Source organism: Punica granatum, chromosome 3 (assembly GCF_007655135.1).
Source record: "Punica granatum isolate Tunisia-2019 chromosome 3, ASM765513v2, whole genome shotgun sequence".
NCBI classification, from domain to species: Eukaryota; Viridiplantae; Streptophyta; class Magnoliopsida; order Myrtales; family Lythraceae; genus Punica; species Punica granatum.
This window is the reverse complement of record NC_045129.1, coordinates 335,272-354,249: the sequence shown is the minus strand read 5'-3', so window position 1 is coordinate 354,249 and position 18,978 is coordinate 335,272. Positions and strand designations below refer to the sequence as shown.

General features: G+C 37.9%; 2 protein-coding genes and 1 pseudogene across 3 annotated transcripts; 2 read left to right on the top strand and 1 right to left on the bottom strand.

The window, feature by feature from the left end:
* Nucleotides 1-2,990: 2,990 nt before the first annotated feature.
* On the top strand, nucleotides 2,991-6,332 carry LOC116199758 (annotated as a pseudogene).
* Nucleotides 6,333-8,439: 2,107 nt separating this feature from the next.
* On the top strand, nucleotides 8,440-14,745 carry LOC116199754 (sucrose transport protein-like). Of its 2 annotated transcripts, none has more exons than XM_031530231.1 (7): nucleotides 8,440-9,337; nucleotides 10,109-11,090; nucleotides 11,362-11,405; nucleotides 12,749-13,822; nucleotides 13,976-14,037; nucleotides 14,179-14,240; nucleotides 14,425-14,745. In XM_031530231.1, the coding sequence occupies exons 1-4, from the start codon at nucleotides 8,873-8,875 to the stop codon at nucleotides 13,001-13,003; spliced, it is 1,746 nt and encodes a 581-aa protein (XP_031386091.1). In that variant the 5' UTR covers nucleotides 8,440-8,872; the 3' UTR covers nucleotides 13,004-13,822; nucleotides 13,976-14,037; nucleotides 14,179-14,240; nucleotides 14,425-14,745. The 2 variants fall into 2 exon arrangements, with proteins under 2 accessions (XP_031386091.1, XP_031386090.1); XM_031530230.1 differs by having other exon boundaries at nucleotides 14,138-14,240.
* A 3,143-nt stretch (nucleotides 14,746-17,888) lies between these two features.
* Nucleotides 17,889-18,624, bottom strand: LOC116199358. Its single transcript, XM_031529681.1, has 2 exons — nucleotides 18,440-18,624; nucleotides 17,889-18,333 (listed from the first exon to the last, which is right to left on the bottom strand). The coding sequence occupies exons 1-2, from the start codon at nucleotides 18,622-18,624 to the stop codon at nucleotides 17,889-17,891; spliced, it is 630 nt and encodes a 209-aa protein (XP_031385541.1).
* Nucleotides 18,625-18,978: the final 354 nt, after the last annotated feature.

Here is an 18,978-nt window from a genome sequence, read left to right as displayed (position 1 = left end):
GGCTCCGTCCCCCACCTCCCTCACTCTATAAGTTATGAAAGAGAATTTTTAAGCGAGCTTTCGTGAAAAAATATCAGAGCTTTAACTTGGCCTTTTATCGTTTTCAAATTATAGAGAGAAAAAGCTTGATTACGGGCGTTAATAGTGGATAAAGTTAGGTCATATATTGTCTATAATTTTTATATGCTCAAACTCTTTGGATCAAAAGAAAGCTGCAGGCTTTTACAGCTCATGATTTCATTAAATGGTTTGAGAGTTATACCCATTCGAAGTGTCAAGCATTTTGTTAAAAAACCCTAAAACTGTAAGCCAAGTTTTTTAAGTCCTTATCCTTTCACCATCGAGAGCCAAAGCAAGGAGTCACCGTGAATTGACCAAGTATTTCAGACCTCACTGAAAAACGAGGAGTTACCCGCCAATGAATGCATGTGCTCGCGTTCATGCACCACCTTACTTTTCCCGAAACAAAGTAATGATTGCATTTTTCCTATAAATGGTACAGTTTCTCCCCGGGATTTATACCGACCATCCCTCTTTTCTCTTGTTTAGATTCCAACTTATAGGAAGAAGATGGACAAAGGAAAACGAAAGGTTGAAGATCGTTTTCTTTCTTGCTCTCCCACTCCTTCACCCACGAGGGCCCTAACAGATGAAGATAGAAATGTTGATCAACTGGAGGAAAATGAGGGAGAAAAGGAAGAGAAGAAAGAAAAAGAAGAAGATGAAGAAGGGTCCGACGACCCCTCAATTTCCTCCTCGTCACAGAACTCCTACTCTAGTGATGATGATGATGATGATTCTAACTTTGAAGGAGATCATTCTATGTCTCCCATCGACTATGGTTGAATGTCCGGTGAGAGCACTCTCCCTTGTGATGTTGTGATGTTGATGATGATTCTAACTTTCAGTAGCGAGTTTGTTTTAGTTGTGGTCGTTCTCTTCGTTTTGTTATTTCCTTTTTATAAAAGGAAAATTTTATATAAAATGAATGAAAAGCATCTATCGTTGAATCCTAGATAGATATTCCAATGAATGAAAGACTTTCCAATGGTTCTGGAGAGAGAAACATATGAAGAAATGAGAGAGAAAGAGAGTGAGAAAATGAGAAAAAGATGGAAGCTTTTGCTCAGCTTCCCCTAGATCCCTTCCCCCCACACCATGCTCATGAACTGGACCTCTTATATATACATATATAAGTATAAATACATACATACTATATATATATTTGGTTTATGCATATGTGAGGGTGTGATATATAGAGATCAGATGAGCTGAGTCAACTGGATGGGGCTAAGTTATGAGTTGTTGCCAGTCGTCTCCACTCAAGTTATGATTAGCTCCTATAAGAATGTGATGGGCTCTCAGCGCTGTGGCATATGAGGCATGCTAGACTCATTCTCCAGTGTTTCAGCAGTGGCCCGCAACAAAAGGAAAGACTAACTGAGGATAGAAAAGAGAAAAAATGTGCCAATTACAAGAAATAGTGGTTAGGACTTACATTAACTTTGAAGCTTAGAATAAGGCATTGAACCATATATTTTACTAGCCATGAAAGAGAACTTGAGAAGAAATCAGGGAAACCCAAGCTTAAGAGACAAAGAGATGAAGTGGTTTAGGCAAAGGGCTAGATAAGGAATGAAGGGGATATATGCAAGCAATTGTTTATTAGGATTAACGACCACATTCTAGTTGACATGAATCACAAAACAGGTTGAGTAAGGAGTGCTGCTCATGCAACTCAAAGAAAGTTGAATAGGGAGATTGAAATGCTATCGCTTGTCATATCAGATACAACAATACTAATGCAGTTTGAACTGAATTCAATGTCAATATATTAATAAAAGCTAGGATTAGATTGTTTCAGATATCTACTTCTGTCTCGTGCATCCACTGCATGCTTGAAGAACAGGGAAAAAAAAGGGGGGCAGATGTCATGTTGACTACGATAAAGAAATAAAATGAATGATGCTCTTGAAGTTGATAATCACCGACATCTTGCAAATAAACATATTATGTGTTCTAAAATGTATGTAGTACTTTCTTCCCACATTAATTATCTAAAGGGTTAATAACAAAAAATAAATAAACTTTTCACATTTTAACAATTCTAGTCAACTTTTTTTTCTTAATCCAAAAATGCACAAACTTTCATTTTTTTCAACCTCTAGAGAGAGAGAGCTCCAATACGCTCGTTAATGGTAGATTCTAGCACAGGCAGATCCTTCCTTAAACTTTCATATGGTCAAAGTCTTTGGATCGTGAGGAAGCTATAAGATTTTACTATTCGCAATTTTGGTTAAACGGCTTGTAAGATATAACAGCTGGAAAGTTTATGATTTTGTAATAAAAAGTAAATTTTAGACCAAATTTTTGAAATTGTTTCTTTACTTTTGACTGCACTCTTGTTTATGAATTATAAGTTATTATATTAGCTTTTCATAAGAGCAAGTAATTCATTGATCGGAGGTCCAAGTGAAGAGAATGAAAGACTTGAACGGAGCCGTTCTACCACCATTTACAAATAGAGAGTGAGAGGAGGAGATGAGAGAGAGTGGGGAAAAAGGATTATATTGATGTAAAATAACGGAAGAAATAAAAAGAAAAAAAAATACAAATTTTAAAAATGATAAAAAAATTAATTTTAAAAAGATCACCTTGGGGGTCTATTTGATAATCAGCAAATTTGAGTCCTTCACGGAGTTATCACAATAAGGACGAGTCGGGATCTCAGGGACTGATTTGATATAACAAAGTATCGAATTGATGTAACAAATGATCAAAAGTGATGTAACAAATGATTAATTTTATGTAATAAGGGATCAAATTAATATAATAAAGGACCAATTTGATGTTAGAGAAGACGAATTTGATATTATAGAGGACAAAATGATGTAACAAGGACGCAAGTGGTGTAAATTTTATAAAAGAGACTCGATTGATGTAACTCGTCTATGTCAGGAACGACTTTGATATTTAATTCCAATTTAATCGGATCAAAGACGGCCAGTTAGAGCCCAAGCCCATTTTTATGGACGGACGAAGTACGCAGGAATGTACGCCCCTTTAACCGATTCAAGCCGAGCAACTCATCATCTTCATCTTGGTCCATCTTCCTGTTTCTCGTCTTCTCTCCGACGACTGGAGTAAGACCTTTTCGTCCGTCTTGTAACCTAAAGAAGATCACAGCTGGGGAACATCACTTCCCGGCGCTCTCGGAACCTCCGCCATCCTCGGCGACCCCCGCCCTTGCCCATGGCTAATCCTCCGGCTGCCACTAACTCCACACCAGTCCCTCCTAATAAGCTCTTCGATTTCTCTGTTGATTCCCCCCTGAAATTCTCCCTCGCCCGCCACCACTACATGTTCTGTTCCGAAGCTCTCAAAGCTCTTCGAGAGAAGATCCGCTCGCCTGATCGAATCTTGCAGGAGTTTGTTCATTTGCAGGTTTGCTTCTACCAAGAATCGATTCTTTGGGGGCTGAGCTGAGCCTATTCCCCCATTTTCACGCCTTTTTTTCCGGTTATTTATGGGGAAATTGGTTTCTCGGCGTTTGTGTTTGCTGATACAAGGTCAGTACTCATAGCATCAAAAGTCAATTTAAGCTGCTCTTTGCTGATCCTGAGTTAGGTGCTTTTGCTTTATGGTAGCAAACAAAGATTGAATTTTTCATTATTCTCGGGCCTCCTAGCGTGCCTGAGAGAGAAATTACGTGCCCTTATATCGCATTCACCAGTCCGCAATAGTTGGACTTGACTGCTGCCCTCATAAGAAGCAACAAGCCGACAACAACTCAGTGACATTGAATCTATGTGGAAATTTCAGCTTCATTTGTGTCATCTTTGAAAATTGTTATCATAAATTTTTAATTGGTAAGGCTTGACAAATGAAATGCTTTCTGCGGATATTCATTTCAAGTGATGTTTGTGGCTAGTCTCCTTGCTTTCTGAAATTCGGCGACATGATGAAATTACTATGTGTTCAGTCTTGATGAGAAAGATTGGTTTTTCATGACAAATATGTAGCTTGATGAATAAATAATGTACAAACTTTATGTAGTCTGTGGCTTCTACATGTTTGGTGGTAGGCTAACCGGATAAAGCCATCAAAGATGATTAAAAGCTGCACCGTGGGTCTTGCTGATGTCAATTTGAGCAAAAACCGCTACTGAGATGTCATTCCATGTAAGTGTGATTCCTTCTTTATCTGCATCAATTGGCACTGGCTTTTAGATATATTAAAAAAGAAAAACCACGTCCTGCGGAGCTTCCCTTTTTAAGATTTGTCCTTTGTTATTAATTTCAGTTGATGAGACTCGGGTTGTTCTTGACCCGTGTAAGGATTACAGACCAGCTGCGCAGGTTTATATTAATGCAAGCTTTATCTCGGTTGGTTGATAACTACATGCCGGTAAAGCTTCGCAAGAGTCATTTTTAATAGAGGGACTCCTGTTATTGATTAATTCAGTGATATCTGGGATGTCCCCAGTCGGAATGCATACTCATTTCATAATTCATCCAGTGGGTTTATCTTCCTCATTTATCAGCAGATAGTGAGATGTGGAGATTATTTCCAAGCCGAAGATGGTCCAAGAGACATTGGTAACATTTGTATTGAGACCAAATGGATAAAGACTACGGAGACTTCACTGGTTTTACGGCACTTGGAGGTAAACTACAAGGAGGTAAGGTAGCATACTTGAATAAATTGGCTCTAAATTTCTCAAGCTTAGTCTGATTTTTCAAAACATCACACTCCTTGTCATGGAAAATGAAGTAACCTATATTGGTGTTTTACATCTTTTATGTACCTCTTTCCCTTCCTCTGTTGCAGGCAGAACAGCCTCCAATGTCTGTTTTGCACATTCAGTATCCTGACTGGCCTGATCATGGAGTTCCAACAGATACAGTCGCTGTTCGTGAAATTTTCGAAAGAATATGTCACATACATACCACCAAGTCTAGGTCCTATGGTGGTGCATTGCAGGTTCAGCATGAATCTAAGACTACGTGTCTAGATTTTGGGGCCAACAAGGTCATTCTGTCCTTTTCACTGAGAAATTCTCTTCTCTTACCGTGCAGGAATAGGAAGGAGTGGAACATACTGCACCATCCACAACACAATACAAAGAATCCTCATCGGGGACATGTCTGCTTTAGATCTAGTTAATACCATAGCCGCTTTCAGGTCTCAGAGAATTGGGATGGTCCAAACAAAGGTATTGATGTTGTCATTTAGATTTTACTCATATTCAGTATGCATATGTTTGTCCTGCAGTAACGTGGTTTTATTTTAATCTTGTGAAACGAGTATGTCAAACTAAGGTTGTGGCTAAGATTCTCTTATATGTTTCTGTAAGTCGCTCTTATATTATGAGAAGTTACCCTTCCTTACAGTTCAAGTGTTTCTAGTGTTTCTGCACTTATTAATAATAATAATAATAATAAAAGAAAAAGAAAAATTGTTTCTGCACTTTGACTTTCTCACGTGGTTCTGAAATTGCCTCGGGCTCCCAGTCCCCGGATCAGAGTCATAATCTCGGAGTTGACTTTTGCATCCAATTTGACCTTTTGTTGATAGTTTCTGTTGACTCCCATTGTATAACAATGACTAGGAGCAATACCGCTTCTGCTATGACGCCATCATCGACGAACTGGAAAATCTCATCTCGGAGGCTGGCGGCGGAAATTCCTCAAAGTGGTATCTCCAATAATTGCTCGCACAAGTATCTGTTTTGGCGTGTTATTATAATTTTTGTGACATCATTTATGGATTTATTAAATTATCTTTCTCTTTTATCTGTTAGATTGACCGACTGTAGCACGTCTTGGAACAAGCTCTGAATAACGGTGAGCTTCTTATGGCATTTCTCCCGGTTGGGGACAGAGGGGGAAATTAAATGTTAGGCATAGCTCACTTGGCCGTTGACCAGCGGTGTCACATGTGGAAACCTTTTCGTTGCTGATGGTTCCAATCCTTGACCGATCAAAGGCGAACCATACAGAAAGTGAAAACATCGAATCCTGACAGATGGGCCTCCGCACTTTTTAATAATATAGGTTCGAGGTGAAGTGGAGTATCTGACCTACTAGGTTTGTGCAATGGCATGCTCCTCTCCCTTTTTACTCTTCCATTAGTCATATAATTCCATCGCATCGGACTCTTCTTCTGATCTCTGATTTAATTAGGTTGATTGGGGGCTTACTCACTGAAGGGATAAGAAATGGTGCTATATATTAGTTACTGTTTGTTTCCTGAATCTGATTTGCTGCCAAATACTTACTTATTGAACTGAAAATGGTATATAGTCAAATTAACAAATAATATTGCACCCACCATCTTGGCTATTTTCAGGCATGTTTGGTTTGTAAGTTAAAATCATAACTCAAAACACTATATAACAAAAATACATATTTTTCAAGTCAAAAATTTTAATTTTAATTTTAACTCAACACGTTACACAACAAAATACACGTTTTCCAAGTCAAATTTTAAATTTTAACTCATTTGTCATTTTCCACAATCAAAATCAAAACTACTTTTAACTCTGAATCTAAACGCACAGTTCAGTTCTTCCTTTTTTTTTTTTTCTCTCTTTCTCTCTTTCTCGAGGGAGGATCGGTAGTTTCTTTCTTAAATTCGGTGGCGGAGTAAGTAATGGAGGAGGACTCAGTGCAAGGAATTTATGGTGGCAGTCTGGTTTGGTCTGATGTGGTGTGGGGGGAAGGTGGGGGCCCAATGAGGCCGATCGGATGGGGAGGGTAGAGGTTAAGGCTTTGACTTGACGGTTCCAGGAAATGGAAATGGAAATGGATGAGGCGGTAAAGTTGTGTCTGTCTGGGTAAACTAATACATTATGAGTTACGTATGTTTGTTTGTTATTGTGGTTCTGTCTGGATGGGGTGGTGATTTTCATGAGGAAGGAAAGATGAACGAAACTGAAGATGATGAAGTCAGTTTCAGAGTCAGTCAGTCAGTCAAATAAAAGGCAGAGAGAGAGAGAGAGAGAGAGAGAGAGAGAGAGAGAGAGAGAGAGAGAGAGAGAGAGAGAGAGAGAGGGTTTAGTTGGGGGAGGAGTTAACTCACGAGAGAACAAGAAAGGGAAAGAGTCTGGCTCTCCTCTCTTAACGTTTATTTATTTATTTATTTATTATTATCGGAAGCGGGAGGAGGAGGAGGAAGTAGAAGAGGCACCACCGCCACCGTTAGTAAAGTGAAGTAATGGACAGTTAGTCACCCCACACAACGGCCGGCCCGCGGCCCAGTCGCAGTCCTTTCCATCTCCGACTCGTCCTTCTAAATCTGTTCATAGTTTACCTTATTTCCCATTCCTGGCCGCCGTCAGACTCACTCAAACAAAGCTTTACTGGTCACTGCCTCCCTCCCCTTCACTTCACTGCTCCCCTTATATTATATTATCTATGTATTATGAATAATAAATAAATTATATTAGTATACAATAAAATAAGTAAAAAGGAAAAAAGTCGGCCAGAAAGAGTGGAAACAAAATAACAAGTCACAGGATCGAACCGACCGTTAATCAAAGATATATATATGTCTTCCTCTCTCTAGTCCAGTCCCCCTTTTCCCCTATATATACACGTATATATTATATTAGCAATAATAATAATAATAATAATATATGTATGTATGTATGTATACGTGGATATGACTGACTGGATAACGTTCTGGGATCATTATTGCAACTTGAAACTCCGCTAGGGGTCGGGTCCGCTCTCCTCCTCAGTGTTCTATCCGGCCTGACGATACCATGTTATCCAATACAATACAATACAATACATTTATCTCGCTCGCCAGGTCCAAGATAAAGGAGGAGCAGCACCACCACCGCCTCACCGCGGACGAAAAAAATACGCACTCGCACACGCACAAAGACAAAAGACATGCATGGAGTGCCCGAAAGAGAGAGAGAATGGAGACTTTCTGTTATAGTGTGTTTGGTTCTACAGTGTTTGGTTCTACAGAGTTTTGATTTTAATTGGGTTATAATGATTGTATTGTTAAATTATGAGAAAAAGTGTGAAAAAGTAATAAATAGTTAAGAGAATTTAATATTAAAAATTGAATTAAATATAATAGAATTGTACGTAAATTTATATGTAGAGTTTAATTTTTTAACTTTGAAAAATTATTTTTTATTATGTAATGAATAAAATTAAAATTTTAAAATTTAATTATGAAATGAAATGGAGTATTAATTTCTTCTGTTGATGATGATGCACTGAACTGCCAATAATAAATGAGGGGAGGGAGGGGGAGGGGGAGGGGGAGGGGAGGGGAGGGACTAGGGAGGGGTCAGCGATCGATAGGCAATAGGGAAATACTTGTCGAAAACATTTTGAAAAGCGTGCCCATCCCCCCCCCCCCCCCCCCCCCCCCCCCCCCCATTTTACTCTTCCCCTTCCCTCCCCCTAAGAATTCAGCACGTAAACTACTGACTGACTGACTGACTGGCTCACTGACAGTATTCCCCAAGGAGTGACTCCCAACTCATTGCTTCCTTTTCCCTTCCCCTTTCCCTCATCTCCTTGTGGATAAGGCCTCCAACTGCAACTGCAATTGCATTTGCATTGCATGCCCCCCTCCCTCTCTCTCTTTTTCTGTCACTTGCCTTCATGCATGGCAATGGCATAGCAGCTGATGGTCATCAACTCACGAGATCCACTCTTCTCCACTCTCTCTCTCTACACACACACACACATATATATATATCCCCCTTAGCACCTTTCCCTCATTCATTCCATCTTATCTCATGTTCACCTCATCTCATCCATCAATCTCTAGCCTCCTTCATAATTAATTAATTAATTAATTAATTAATTAATTAATCCACAGCAGTTAATCACAATTAATAATGGAGGTTGAATCAGTCAAGCAGCAGTCTTCTTCTCCCTGGCCAAAGCCCAGCCCTCCCCCTCCCCCTAGCCCCCAGAGGATGATCATCACCGTGGCCTCCATTGCCGCTGGCATCCAGTTCGGCTGGGCCCTCCAGCTCTCCCTCCTCACCCCTTACGTTCAGCTCCTCGGCATCCCCCATACCTGGGCTGCCTTCATCTGGCTCTGCGGCCCCATCTCTGGCATGGTCGTCCAGCCTGTAGTCGGCTATCACAGCGACCGCTGCACCTCCCGCTTCGGCCGCCGCCGCCCCTTCATCGCTGCCGGCTCTGCCCTTGTCGCCACCGCCGTCTTCCTCATCGGCTTCTCCGCTGACTTAGGCCACCTCTTTGGCGACCTCAACAACCGCACCCCTAAGCCCCGTGCCATCGCCGTCTTCGTCGTCGGCTTCTGGATCCTCGACGTTGCCAACAACATGTTGCAGGTATGTATGTATTAATTTACTGTGGTGTGGTGATGAGGTAGATATTATTATTATTACTATTATTTCATTAATTAATTACCCAGAAGAGAAAGAGAAAAAAAAAATCCAACATCAATTTTAATGCTGCATTTGATTTCATAGTAGGATTTTAAAATTAAATTTTGATTTTGAAAAATAGTGTTATAAATGGAGTCCATCGTTTGATTTTGTATGAATTATTTTGTTTTATTTTCATATAAATGGGGTTCACTCTTTAATTTTGTATGAGTTATTTTATCTTGTATGAGTTATTTTATTTTATTATGGATAGAATTAGGTTAAAATTGTGATTTTAAAAATATATATACACACCCACGCTTGCGTATATATGTTGCTGCCAATGATATTAATTGATACGCATATGGTATTGATATATATATAGCTGCATGCACAAATAAATATATGTAACATTATATATAGAGAGAGGGAGGGGGAGGGAGGGAGAGAGAGAGAGAGAGAGAGCACAGGCAAATTAAAGCATGCATTCATGATGCCATTTTACCATATATTAATTAATGACTTATTTAATTTGTAAATATAATTTTAATCTAATTCTACCTATAATAAAACTAAATAATTCATACAAAATAAAAAAAATTAAAAAATGAACTCCATTTATATCACTCTTTTTCAAAATTAAAATCTAATTTTAAAATTTTACTTTAAAATCAAACGCACACAGTATAATTGTTCTTCCCTACGTATATTTTCATTTAAGAAATTGACCAGCAGGGCCCTTGCCGGGCGCTCCTGGCGGACCTGGCGGCTGCGAGCCAGAGGAAGACCCGAATTGCCAACTCCTTCTACGGCTTCTTCATGGCGGTGGGGAACGTTCTCGGGTTTGCTGCAGGCTCCTACACCCACCTATACCGCCTCTTTCCATTCACAAGAACCAAAGCCTGCGACCTCTACTGCGCCAACCTCAAGTCCTGCTTCTTCCTCTCCATCGCACTCCTCCTCTCCCTCACTGCCCTCGCCTTGTCCACCGTCCCCGAGAAGCCCTTCTCCTCCGACGATATTAGTATTGATTCCAAGAACACCACCGCCCCAGCTGCCGCCGCCGCTGCTGTGCCCACCTCATCATCATTGGAGATCGAGGAGGATGCAGGGGATGGGGTGGTAACTAATAGTAATAATAACAATAATAATGGATATTCATCATCCTCTGTCGTCAAGCAATTAGAAGCGCCCGTCCCCTTCTTCTGCCGGGAAATATTTGGTGTCTTGAGGAGTTTAAAGCGCCCCATGTGGACCCTGCTCTTGGTGACGGGTCTCAACTGGATTGCTTGGTTCCCCTTCCTCCTGTTTGACACTGACTGGATGGGCCGGGAAGTGTACGGCGGGAAGGTCGGTGAAGGCGGGGCCTACGCTGCCGGTGTACGAGCAGGATCGCTGGGCCTGATGCTCAACTCAGTGGTGTTGGGCGTCATGTCTCTCGCGGTGGAGCTGCTTGCCCGTGGGGCAGGCGGCGTCAAGCGGCTGTGGGGCTGTGTCAATTTCCTGCTGGCCCTCTGCTTGGGCCTGACTGTGCTCATCACCAAGCTGGCTGACTCCACCCGGAGGTTCTCAGCCGGCGAGCCCCTGCCGCCTCCTGGGCCCGTGAAGGCCGGTGCACTGGCCCTCTTTGCACTGCTGGGGATACCCTTGGCTGTGACTTACAGTATCCCATTTGCTCTGGCGTCGATATTCTCCAATTCCTCCGGTGCAGGCCAAGGTACTGTCTATATTTATATATAATATATATACATATATATATATATATATGTCGATTGTGATATGAGCCATCATCAAGGCATTGCTCGATCCTATTAATTACTGATTAACAATTAGTAATTATATCTATTCTATTATTAAATATAATATAATATACTCTCTGGAAAATTTTATATATATATATGATAGGGGTCTCCTCTCCTCTAACTATATATATATATATATATATATATATATCTAATGAGGTATGTGTGTCTGTTTGAATTTTATAGGACTTTCGCTCGGAGTTTTGAACCTTGCAATTGTTATTCCCCAGGTACTGTTCGAGCAGTCATTTAATTTTCATTTTTATATATGATGAATTATTATTGGGAAATTTTTCCATCAAGTCACGGGAAGTCCAACCTATTATTTGCCTTGCCTATTACATGCTAGTTGGCTAGCTAGTAACGTAGTTATATCGTAATATATATATATATATATATATAAGAGACATTATCCTTAACTTTCGAATAATATATTACTAGAAGAAGAAGATTTAATGCAGTGACATAAGTTACCGTCCAGAATAATGAGGTCTTGGATTCGATTCTCATTAGTGGGACTTCTGTGCCTCTTTATTTAGCTTTATTATTTATGTTCTTGTATTAGGTGACAGACTTCCCTCATAAAAAAATATTGTATTGCCATAAATTTAGAGCACATATAGAGCTCAAGTATGATTATTTGCTAAAGAAATTTTGAATAATTAATGTGTCAGTTAAAAAGGATGGCGTATGAACCTAATAATGTCATGAAATAGAAGTCTTGATAACAAATAAGATGGTACGGATAGTTCCACAATAAAAATCGAACATGCAATCTCTAGTTTGACCGGTGAAAGCATGTTCTACTGCGCTAACGCCCTCTTTATCTGAATAAATAATGTTTGCCTTCCTTATGTATGAAATTAATTAACAATATAAAATTTTAGATATATATGTTTAACATACTATTACTTTTAAGTTGGGATGAACAATAAGATTTTCACAGTATATTGATTATTTTTTATCATATCCTTTATGGCCTGGGTTAAATCTACACCTCATATAGATAATGGCATCCCTTTTATGGTAAATAGACAAAATTACTCTTAAAAAGTGGGTCCTATAAGATTGTATTTTATAGAGAGACTGGGGGTAATTTTGTCCATTAATCATAAAAAATTACCCTAACTATATGAAGTGGGATTATCTTTCAATATAGCTACTTATAGAGGTTGATATTGTCTTCAACATTACGTGGGTTGATTTAAGCAGTTTGGCGTTTTTTCACTTAAGTAAGGTATCGAGTTCGAGTCATTGTGAATGCAGAAAAATACACGTTGTGAGAACTTTACCTCTTAGTAGGCCGACTTAGCTCGACTGGATTAGTTGGAACCTAATTGAGATTCCGAATATCACGGTTCTCACAAAAAAAAAATTTGTCTTTCATCTAAATATATATCTTTTGATTCTATTTCTGTCATATAATTTTTGCTCGTTAAGTATTTCTGCTCTTCTTGTAATTAAATTTCACCCTGTTAATAAATTTTCAAAACCCTGTATATATATATATATATATATATATATTAAGAATGTATATATCTACCCATATGGTTTGGTGCATGGTTGTACGTAGATGTTGATATCGGTGATAAGCGGACCATGGGATGCACTGTTTGGAGGAGGGAACTTGCCAGCTTTTGTGGTGGGGGCAGTGGCGGCCGCAGTCAGTGGCCTGCTGGCGATAACGTTGCTCCCTTCTCCGGTCCCGGATGATGTTCCTCCGTCAGCGAAAACAACCGTCCTTGCTGGAAGCCCAACAACAACAACAAGAGCAGCAGTAGCAACAGCAACAACAATGTCAATTGAGTCCATGACCATTTCCAATTAATCAGTTATATTAATAATTGGGCGCTGTTGCTTCCTTCTTACTATGATCGATCTCAGCTCGTGATTAATATATATAATATATGTAGTCTTTAATCAATTGACCGTGCAACTGTGTATATGCATATATGGCTTCTTGTCTTCTTTTAATAAAATGCAGCCATCCATGTATATGCATTTTCATCAGAATCAGCAATTAGCTAATATATATATAAATTGAAGAATGAGGATGGAAATAATAAATAAATATAAAGTCAACCAGATATTTGATATGTTATCTCCTAATCTATTTATATTATATTAAAGTTGGCTCCTAAAGAGACATCCGTTCGATAAATGAGAGCTTGTCACGTAAGCTTTTTCTTTCATTTCTTGACTTATCATCACATGTCTTTTCAAATGATTCTACATGAAAATATATCTATTACAATAAAGATCAATTTATTTTCTACCATTTTCGTTATGGATATAAGTTGCTCTACATTATTACTTTCATAAGGTAATTATTATTTCCCTAATAAATTAGTCTACAATGTCTAATCGAATAATTAGTCTACAATATATTTCTTCTTATTCGGTTTTTGCAGGTTCATCGTCTCCTCCCTCCTCCTTGGTCACAACCCTTGCAGCCACGATCCTCCTGTCCCTCCATCGGCTCTACACCTCTCCTCCTGGGCCACCACCCTTGCGGCCCTGATGCTCTTCATCATCAGCTTGACGACCTTGCAATTTGATTGGGATCCGTTCAGTCTGCGCCAATTGTTTCTCATTGCGTTATCCTTTGCTTTTGCAGGTGCATCTACTGCTAATTTGAGCTTCGATGGTGGGTTCTTACACATCGTGATTTACAACGATATTCCGTCATTTGATTTTTCTGGAAATTGGACATGAAGGATCAATTTGGATAATTGAGATCATCTTAATCGATATAAAATAATACATGAAATGATCTGCCTTTGCCCTTTTATATATGCAGGTGGATTCGTCTTGGAATTCACCTCAAGGCATGAAATGAGATTCGTTGGTAGAGCTGATGCTGTGAGTGGAAATGTTTGATTTCATTTTTTTCCCTTGCCATAATTGCGCGCGTCTGCTTGTGTGAATTTACTCTCCTCCCCTGATTATTTTGTCTGTATAGTGTTGCATCTCCAACTAGAACATCAAAATCTCTCTGTTCAGGATTACTATCCTGTTCTCGGTCTACCTGGAAATGCCAGCAAATCTGATCAAAACTAAAAGGGGTATGATGATTGTTCCTTTTCTTTTAAGTGTACGTCTATTAAGTTGTTGAACTCTTTTCCTTGATCTCCAATGTCAAAAGTATTGTCTTCTTAACTTCTCAAGCTCTTCATATATAATGACATGCTAAAATAATTAGAACTAAAATGCATAATCATTTTTACGAGCTTCTTTTTTTGTGTGAAGGGACACTAGAGACGATGCTGCTGGCGTCTTGATGGCGCGCAGTCCAAGAAGAATTGTCTTATCGTCAAATCCGTCATTGTAGTATGCCCTCTCATGAACGATGATTTACTTTATATGCGAATATGTGTATATTGATCTATTTGAGATTACGCTTTTCCCATTATAGTGCTGAATTATTTATTAGGTAGGTAAAACTGGAGGCGTCCGGTTTCTATTATGTGTTTTAGACATACTTTCATTATGTGTTTTGTACTTTATATTAGAGAACTTTAAGTTAGGCTCTTAGTCCATCATTTATAAAGAAGAACCGTTTATAACATATCATCAGTTCATGAATAATTGACTCTATAATATTCATCCATTAAATACGCATTGAATATTGAGAAAATCTCATAAATTTTGAAAATATTTCAATCCCATATTTCTAAAATATAATGCACAAAATAATAAATTAAAATATAAAATTACAAAGCGAGGGCAAGCACGCTAGTAACAATAAATTCAATCTCCAACTTAATATTGCATCCATCCAACCTAGCTAAGCTAGCTAGCTGGCTAGCATCATATTTTCTCATATTATTAGGAAGGACCTTGTTTCAATTAACTCTTTTTTTTTTTCTTAGAGTTTCATTTTCGTTTAACTTTAATCTATATATATATATAGTATCCCCATATAAATAGAGATAGAAATGTAATTTTGTATATAGTAGAAGGTCATAAAGGTTAATGTCTAAATAAACAATTGTAAACGTATTATATACAATTAAGATTAAATCATTAAATACCTATATAAATCATTAAATACTTAATAATATTATTATATGAGCACATTCTTGATTTAAAAAATTGAAACCTCAAAATTTATTTAGAAAAAATACAAGTTCTTAAAATAACATATCTATAAAAAAAATAACTCGATATAATAAGTAACTAAAATAAAAATTTACTAACACGTAATAAGCATGTTTAAATATTTACAGTTTTAAAAAAGTAAAAGATAAATCGATTTAAAAATTTTTAAAAGTAAGAATTTACAAGAAGAATTTATGACAATAGATGATTTGCACTTTCTTTTTTTACAAAATATATGGAAGTCATTTATTATAATTTTTTAAAATTTTGATATGTAAAAAAATGCAATATTTTTTCTAAAAAATATCATTTTCTTCATCCATATTTGATATTATAATTCATTTTAAATTATCCTTAATTTGTTAATGTATGCATTAATATTTGAATGGTTAATTTCAATTTAAGAATATATATATATATAAGTTAATGAACATTTCAATTGTGATTTCAAAATTTTTTAAAAATCCATCTAAAAATAACTATTATAACCAATAACATGTGCATCACACAGACAAAAAACTAGTTATTGGAAGAAAGATGAGCATAAAAGCATAAATACTCAAAGAAAGGAATTAATTACAAGGTCAGATATCTGCGTACTGTACTATCATTATTAATTGATTGTCATTAGAGATCCTCGTATGTACTGATCCAATTGACAAAAAAAAAAGAAAAAAAAGAAAGCATATGGGGGCCCGACCCAAATTAATATATACGAGCTCAAACTCACAATTCTAATACAAACTGATCTTTTGTGGAATTTGCTGTGAACACCTCATTTTGGCCCAAAAGTACATGCGCAAGGGTCACAGCGCGATGGGAGTGCGGATCAACAATCCGACGCGACCACGACGAGGAAGGGTGAAATGGTCATTTTTCCCATTTATCAAGGAAAGTCTTCTCCAACTATTGCTTGATGTATTCGCGGACTTCAAAATCAGAAATTTCATTAATTAACTTCAATTTTCATTTTCAAAAAAAAAAGAAAAAAAATGCTCTACGGAACACTTTCAAGATTATGCTTCAATTTTAATTTTTCAAGATTCGAAAACTATATTTAGGACCAAAAAAACTTTTTCTGCTTAATATTGATCTTCGAATTTTTCTGAACATATTATTAGTTTTGAAATATTTTTTGGATATCCAATCGTTAAGGTAAGAATCTCGGAAATAATCAAGAAGTTACGATCAACGTGTTTTGAGAGCTCAATGTTGATTCTTGTCGAGAGTCGACCTCTCTTTATGCAAATTGAAATTTTCATGGAAACGATTATTTTTGGGATTTTTCAATTTTAAAATATTCGTTCCAAAACATTTGAACGTTGCCGCCAAATCGAATTCCAACCGAATAATGCCCGTATGAGCAAATGAAAAAAGGGTAAATTGCACCGGTGGTCCAAAATGTTTTACAAATTTTTCATGATGGTCCAAAAAGTTTTTTTCGTTACATGATGGTACAAAATGTTTCAAAGTTGTTTCATGATGGTACAAACCGTCAACTCAAGCTGACGCCGTTAACATTTTGCTGACGTGGCGCGTCCTATGTGTCACTTTTGTTACGTGGAACCAATTATAGTGCGCTACGTCATTTAAGACAAAATAAAATTTTAAAAAGTCCAAAAAAATACAAAAAATAATTTAAAAAATACAAAAAAAAGAGTAAAATTTTGAAAAAAATAAAAAATATTTTAAATTTTTGAAAATTTTAAAATTATTTTTAAAAATTTAACTTTTTGAATTTTTTTTTAAAAATATATATAAAAAAAGAGTAAAAATTTAGAATAAATAAATATTTTAAAATATTGAAAATTTTAAAATTTTTAAAAAATTTAATTATTTTTAAATTTTTAAATTTTTAAAATAATTTTTTATTTTTAAAAAGGGTAAATTTTAATATTAAATTTTAAATAATTTTATTATTAAATTTTAAATTTTTATAAAATTATTTTTAAAAATAAAAAAATTATTTAAAAATTATTTAAAAATAATTTTAAAATTTTCAAAATTTAAAATAATTTTTTATTTTTTTTCAAAATTTTTACTCTTTTTTTTCAAATTTTTTACTCTTTTTTGTATTTTTTAATTATTTTTTGTATTTTTTTGGATTTTTTAAAATTTTATTTTGTCTTAAATGACATGGCGCACTATGATTGGTTCCACTTAACAAAAGTGACACATAGGACGCGCCACGTCAGCATAATGTTAACGGCGTCAACTCGAGTTGACGGTTTGTACTATCATGAAATAACTTTGAAATATTTTGTACCATCATGTAACGAAAAAAAAATTTTAGACTATCATGAAACATTTGTAAAACATTTTGTACTACCGGTGCAATTTACCCATGAAAAAATAACAAATAAAAATAAGAAGAAGAAGAAAATGGCAGAGGGATTGGCCGACCCCCATGCGTCTCCCTCTCCTCTTTTCTTCTTCTTTTCTTTTCTTCTCTTTTCTTCTTCTTCCTCTGCAACTCCCCTGCACCGCCCACCATAAATCTCGGCGCCACCCTGCCAACCCTATCATCTGCCTTCATCATCGTCGCCCGATCTCCTTCTTTTCCTTTTCTTTTCCTCTTCTTTTCCTTCTTCTCTCCGTCAACTTGCTCTGTCTCACTCTTCCCCTCCCTCGCCTGCAGTACCATCGCCAGCACCATCCTCCTCCTCCGCTTTTTCTTCATCCTCACGCAACACAGACAGACAGAGGTAGACGACTCTCTCATGATCTTCCTCATCAACTGGCCCTTTCTTCTCTCTTTCTCTTTCCGTCTCTCTCTCCCCTCTGTTTCTCCTGCTATCTCTTGGCTGAAAATAGAAGTAGCAGACAACAGCATCCTCCTCATTCTCGTCTCCATCGTCTCCATCTTCATCACCATCATCTGCCTCCACCATCACACGACCCTCTACATCAATCACCATTCTCATCCATTGCCGTCTCCTTCCTTCTCTCGGTCTCACCTTCTCTCTCTTCTCTGTTCCTTCCCGACCACCAACACCAACACCAGCCCATCGACATCCCACCATCACCGTAACCTCCAGCTTCCTTCCTTTTCCTCCTCTGTCACGACAGTTCCCTTCCTCTCATCACCATCCTACTCTCACTGTCCTCTCCTTCCTCTCTCGGCCATCACCAGACTTCCCTCCCTTCCTTTTTCTCTCGGCACCTGCCTCTTCTTCTCCCATCCTCATTACCAGCACCATCTTTCTCTTTTCCTTCATCAACCATCAGTTCACCTCCCTCACCTTCACCCGTGATTGCCACCAGCTCCTTCCACTCCTTCCTATCTTCTGTTCCCTTTAGCCAGTGCTGTTGCTGTCTCCCTCTCCTCGCCGCTGTTGCCGTGCCCATCCCCGAGCTGAGCTGTGATTCATTGCAGGTCAACTTCCCTCCTTGCCGCTGCTCTCCTTGTCCCTCTCCCCTGAAAGTTACTGCCCTGCCTCGAGCCTCTCCTCGTGCCCTTTGTTATTGTTGCTGCCTCACGCCCCCATCGACTACTGAGTTGCTTTTCTCGCTTCTTACCTCAATCTCCTGAAGCTGTTGCGCTGCTGCTCGCTCTTCCTCCGAGCTTCTGAGCCCGTTGCTGACCTGATCCTTGTGGCTGAGCTACCCCCTCATATGCTGCGGTATCTGCTGCTGCCACCTTTCCGAGGCTGTGGTGATCCCGGGTGGTTTGTTTGGGGTTCGGTTCGTGGGTGGCTCGAG

Bases quoted from the DNA above. Each gene is read 5' to 3' on its own strand.
- LOC116199754 (XM_031530231.1), top strand. From the start codon at position 8,873: ATGGAGGTTGAATCAGTCAAGCAGCAGTCTTCTTCTCCCTGGCCAAAG. The intron at 9,338-10,108 runs GTATGTATGTAT...ATTGACCAGCAG, and splicing joins TTGCCAACAACATGTTGCAG to GGCCCTTGCCGGGCGCTCCT. The intron at 11,406-12,748 runs GTACTGTTCGAG...GGTTGTACGTAG, and splicing joins TTGCAATTGTTATTCCCCAG to ATGTTGATATCGGTGATAAG.
- LOC116199358 (XM_031529681.1), bottom strand. From the start codon at position 18,624: ATGGGCACGGCAACAGCGGCGAGGAGAGGGAGACAGCAACAGCACTGG. The intron at 18,334-18,439 runs GTGCCGAGAGAA...CTGTCGTGACAG, and splicing joins GATGGGAGAAGAAGAGGCAG to AGGAGGAAAAGGAAGGAAGC.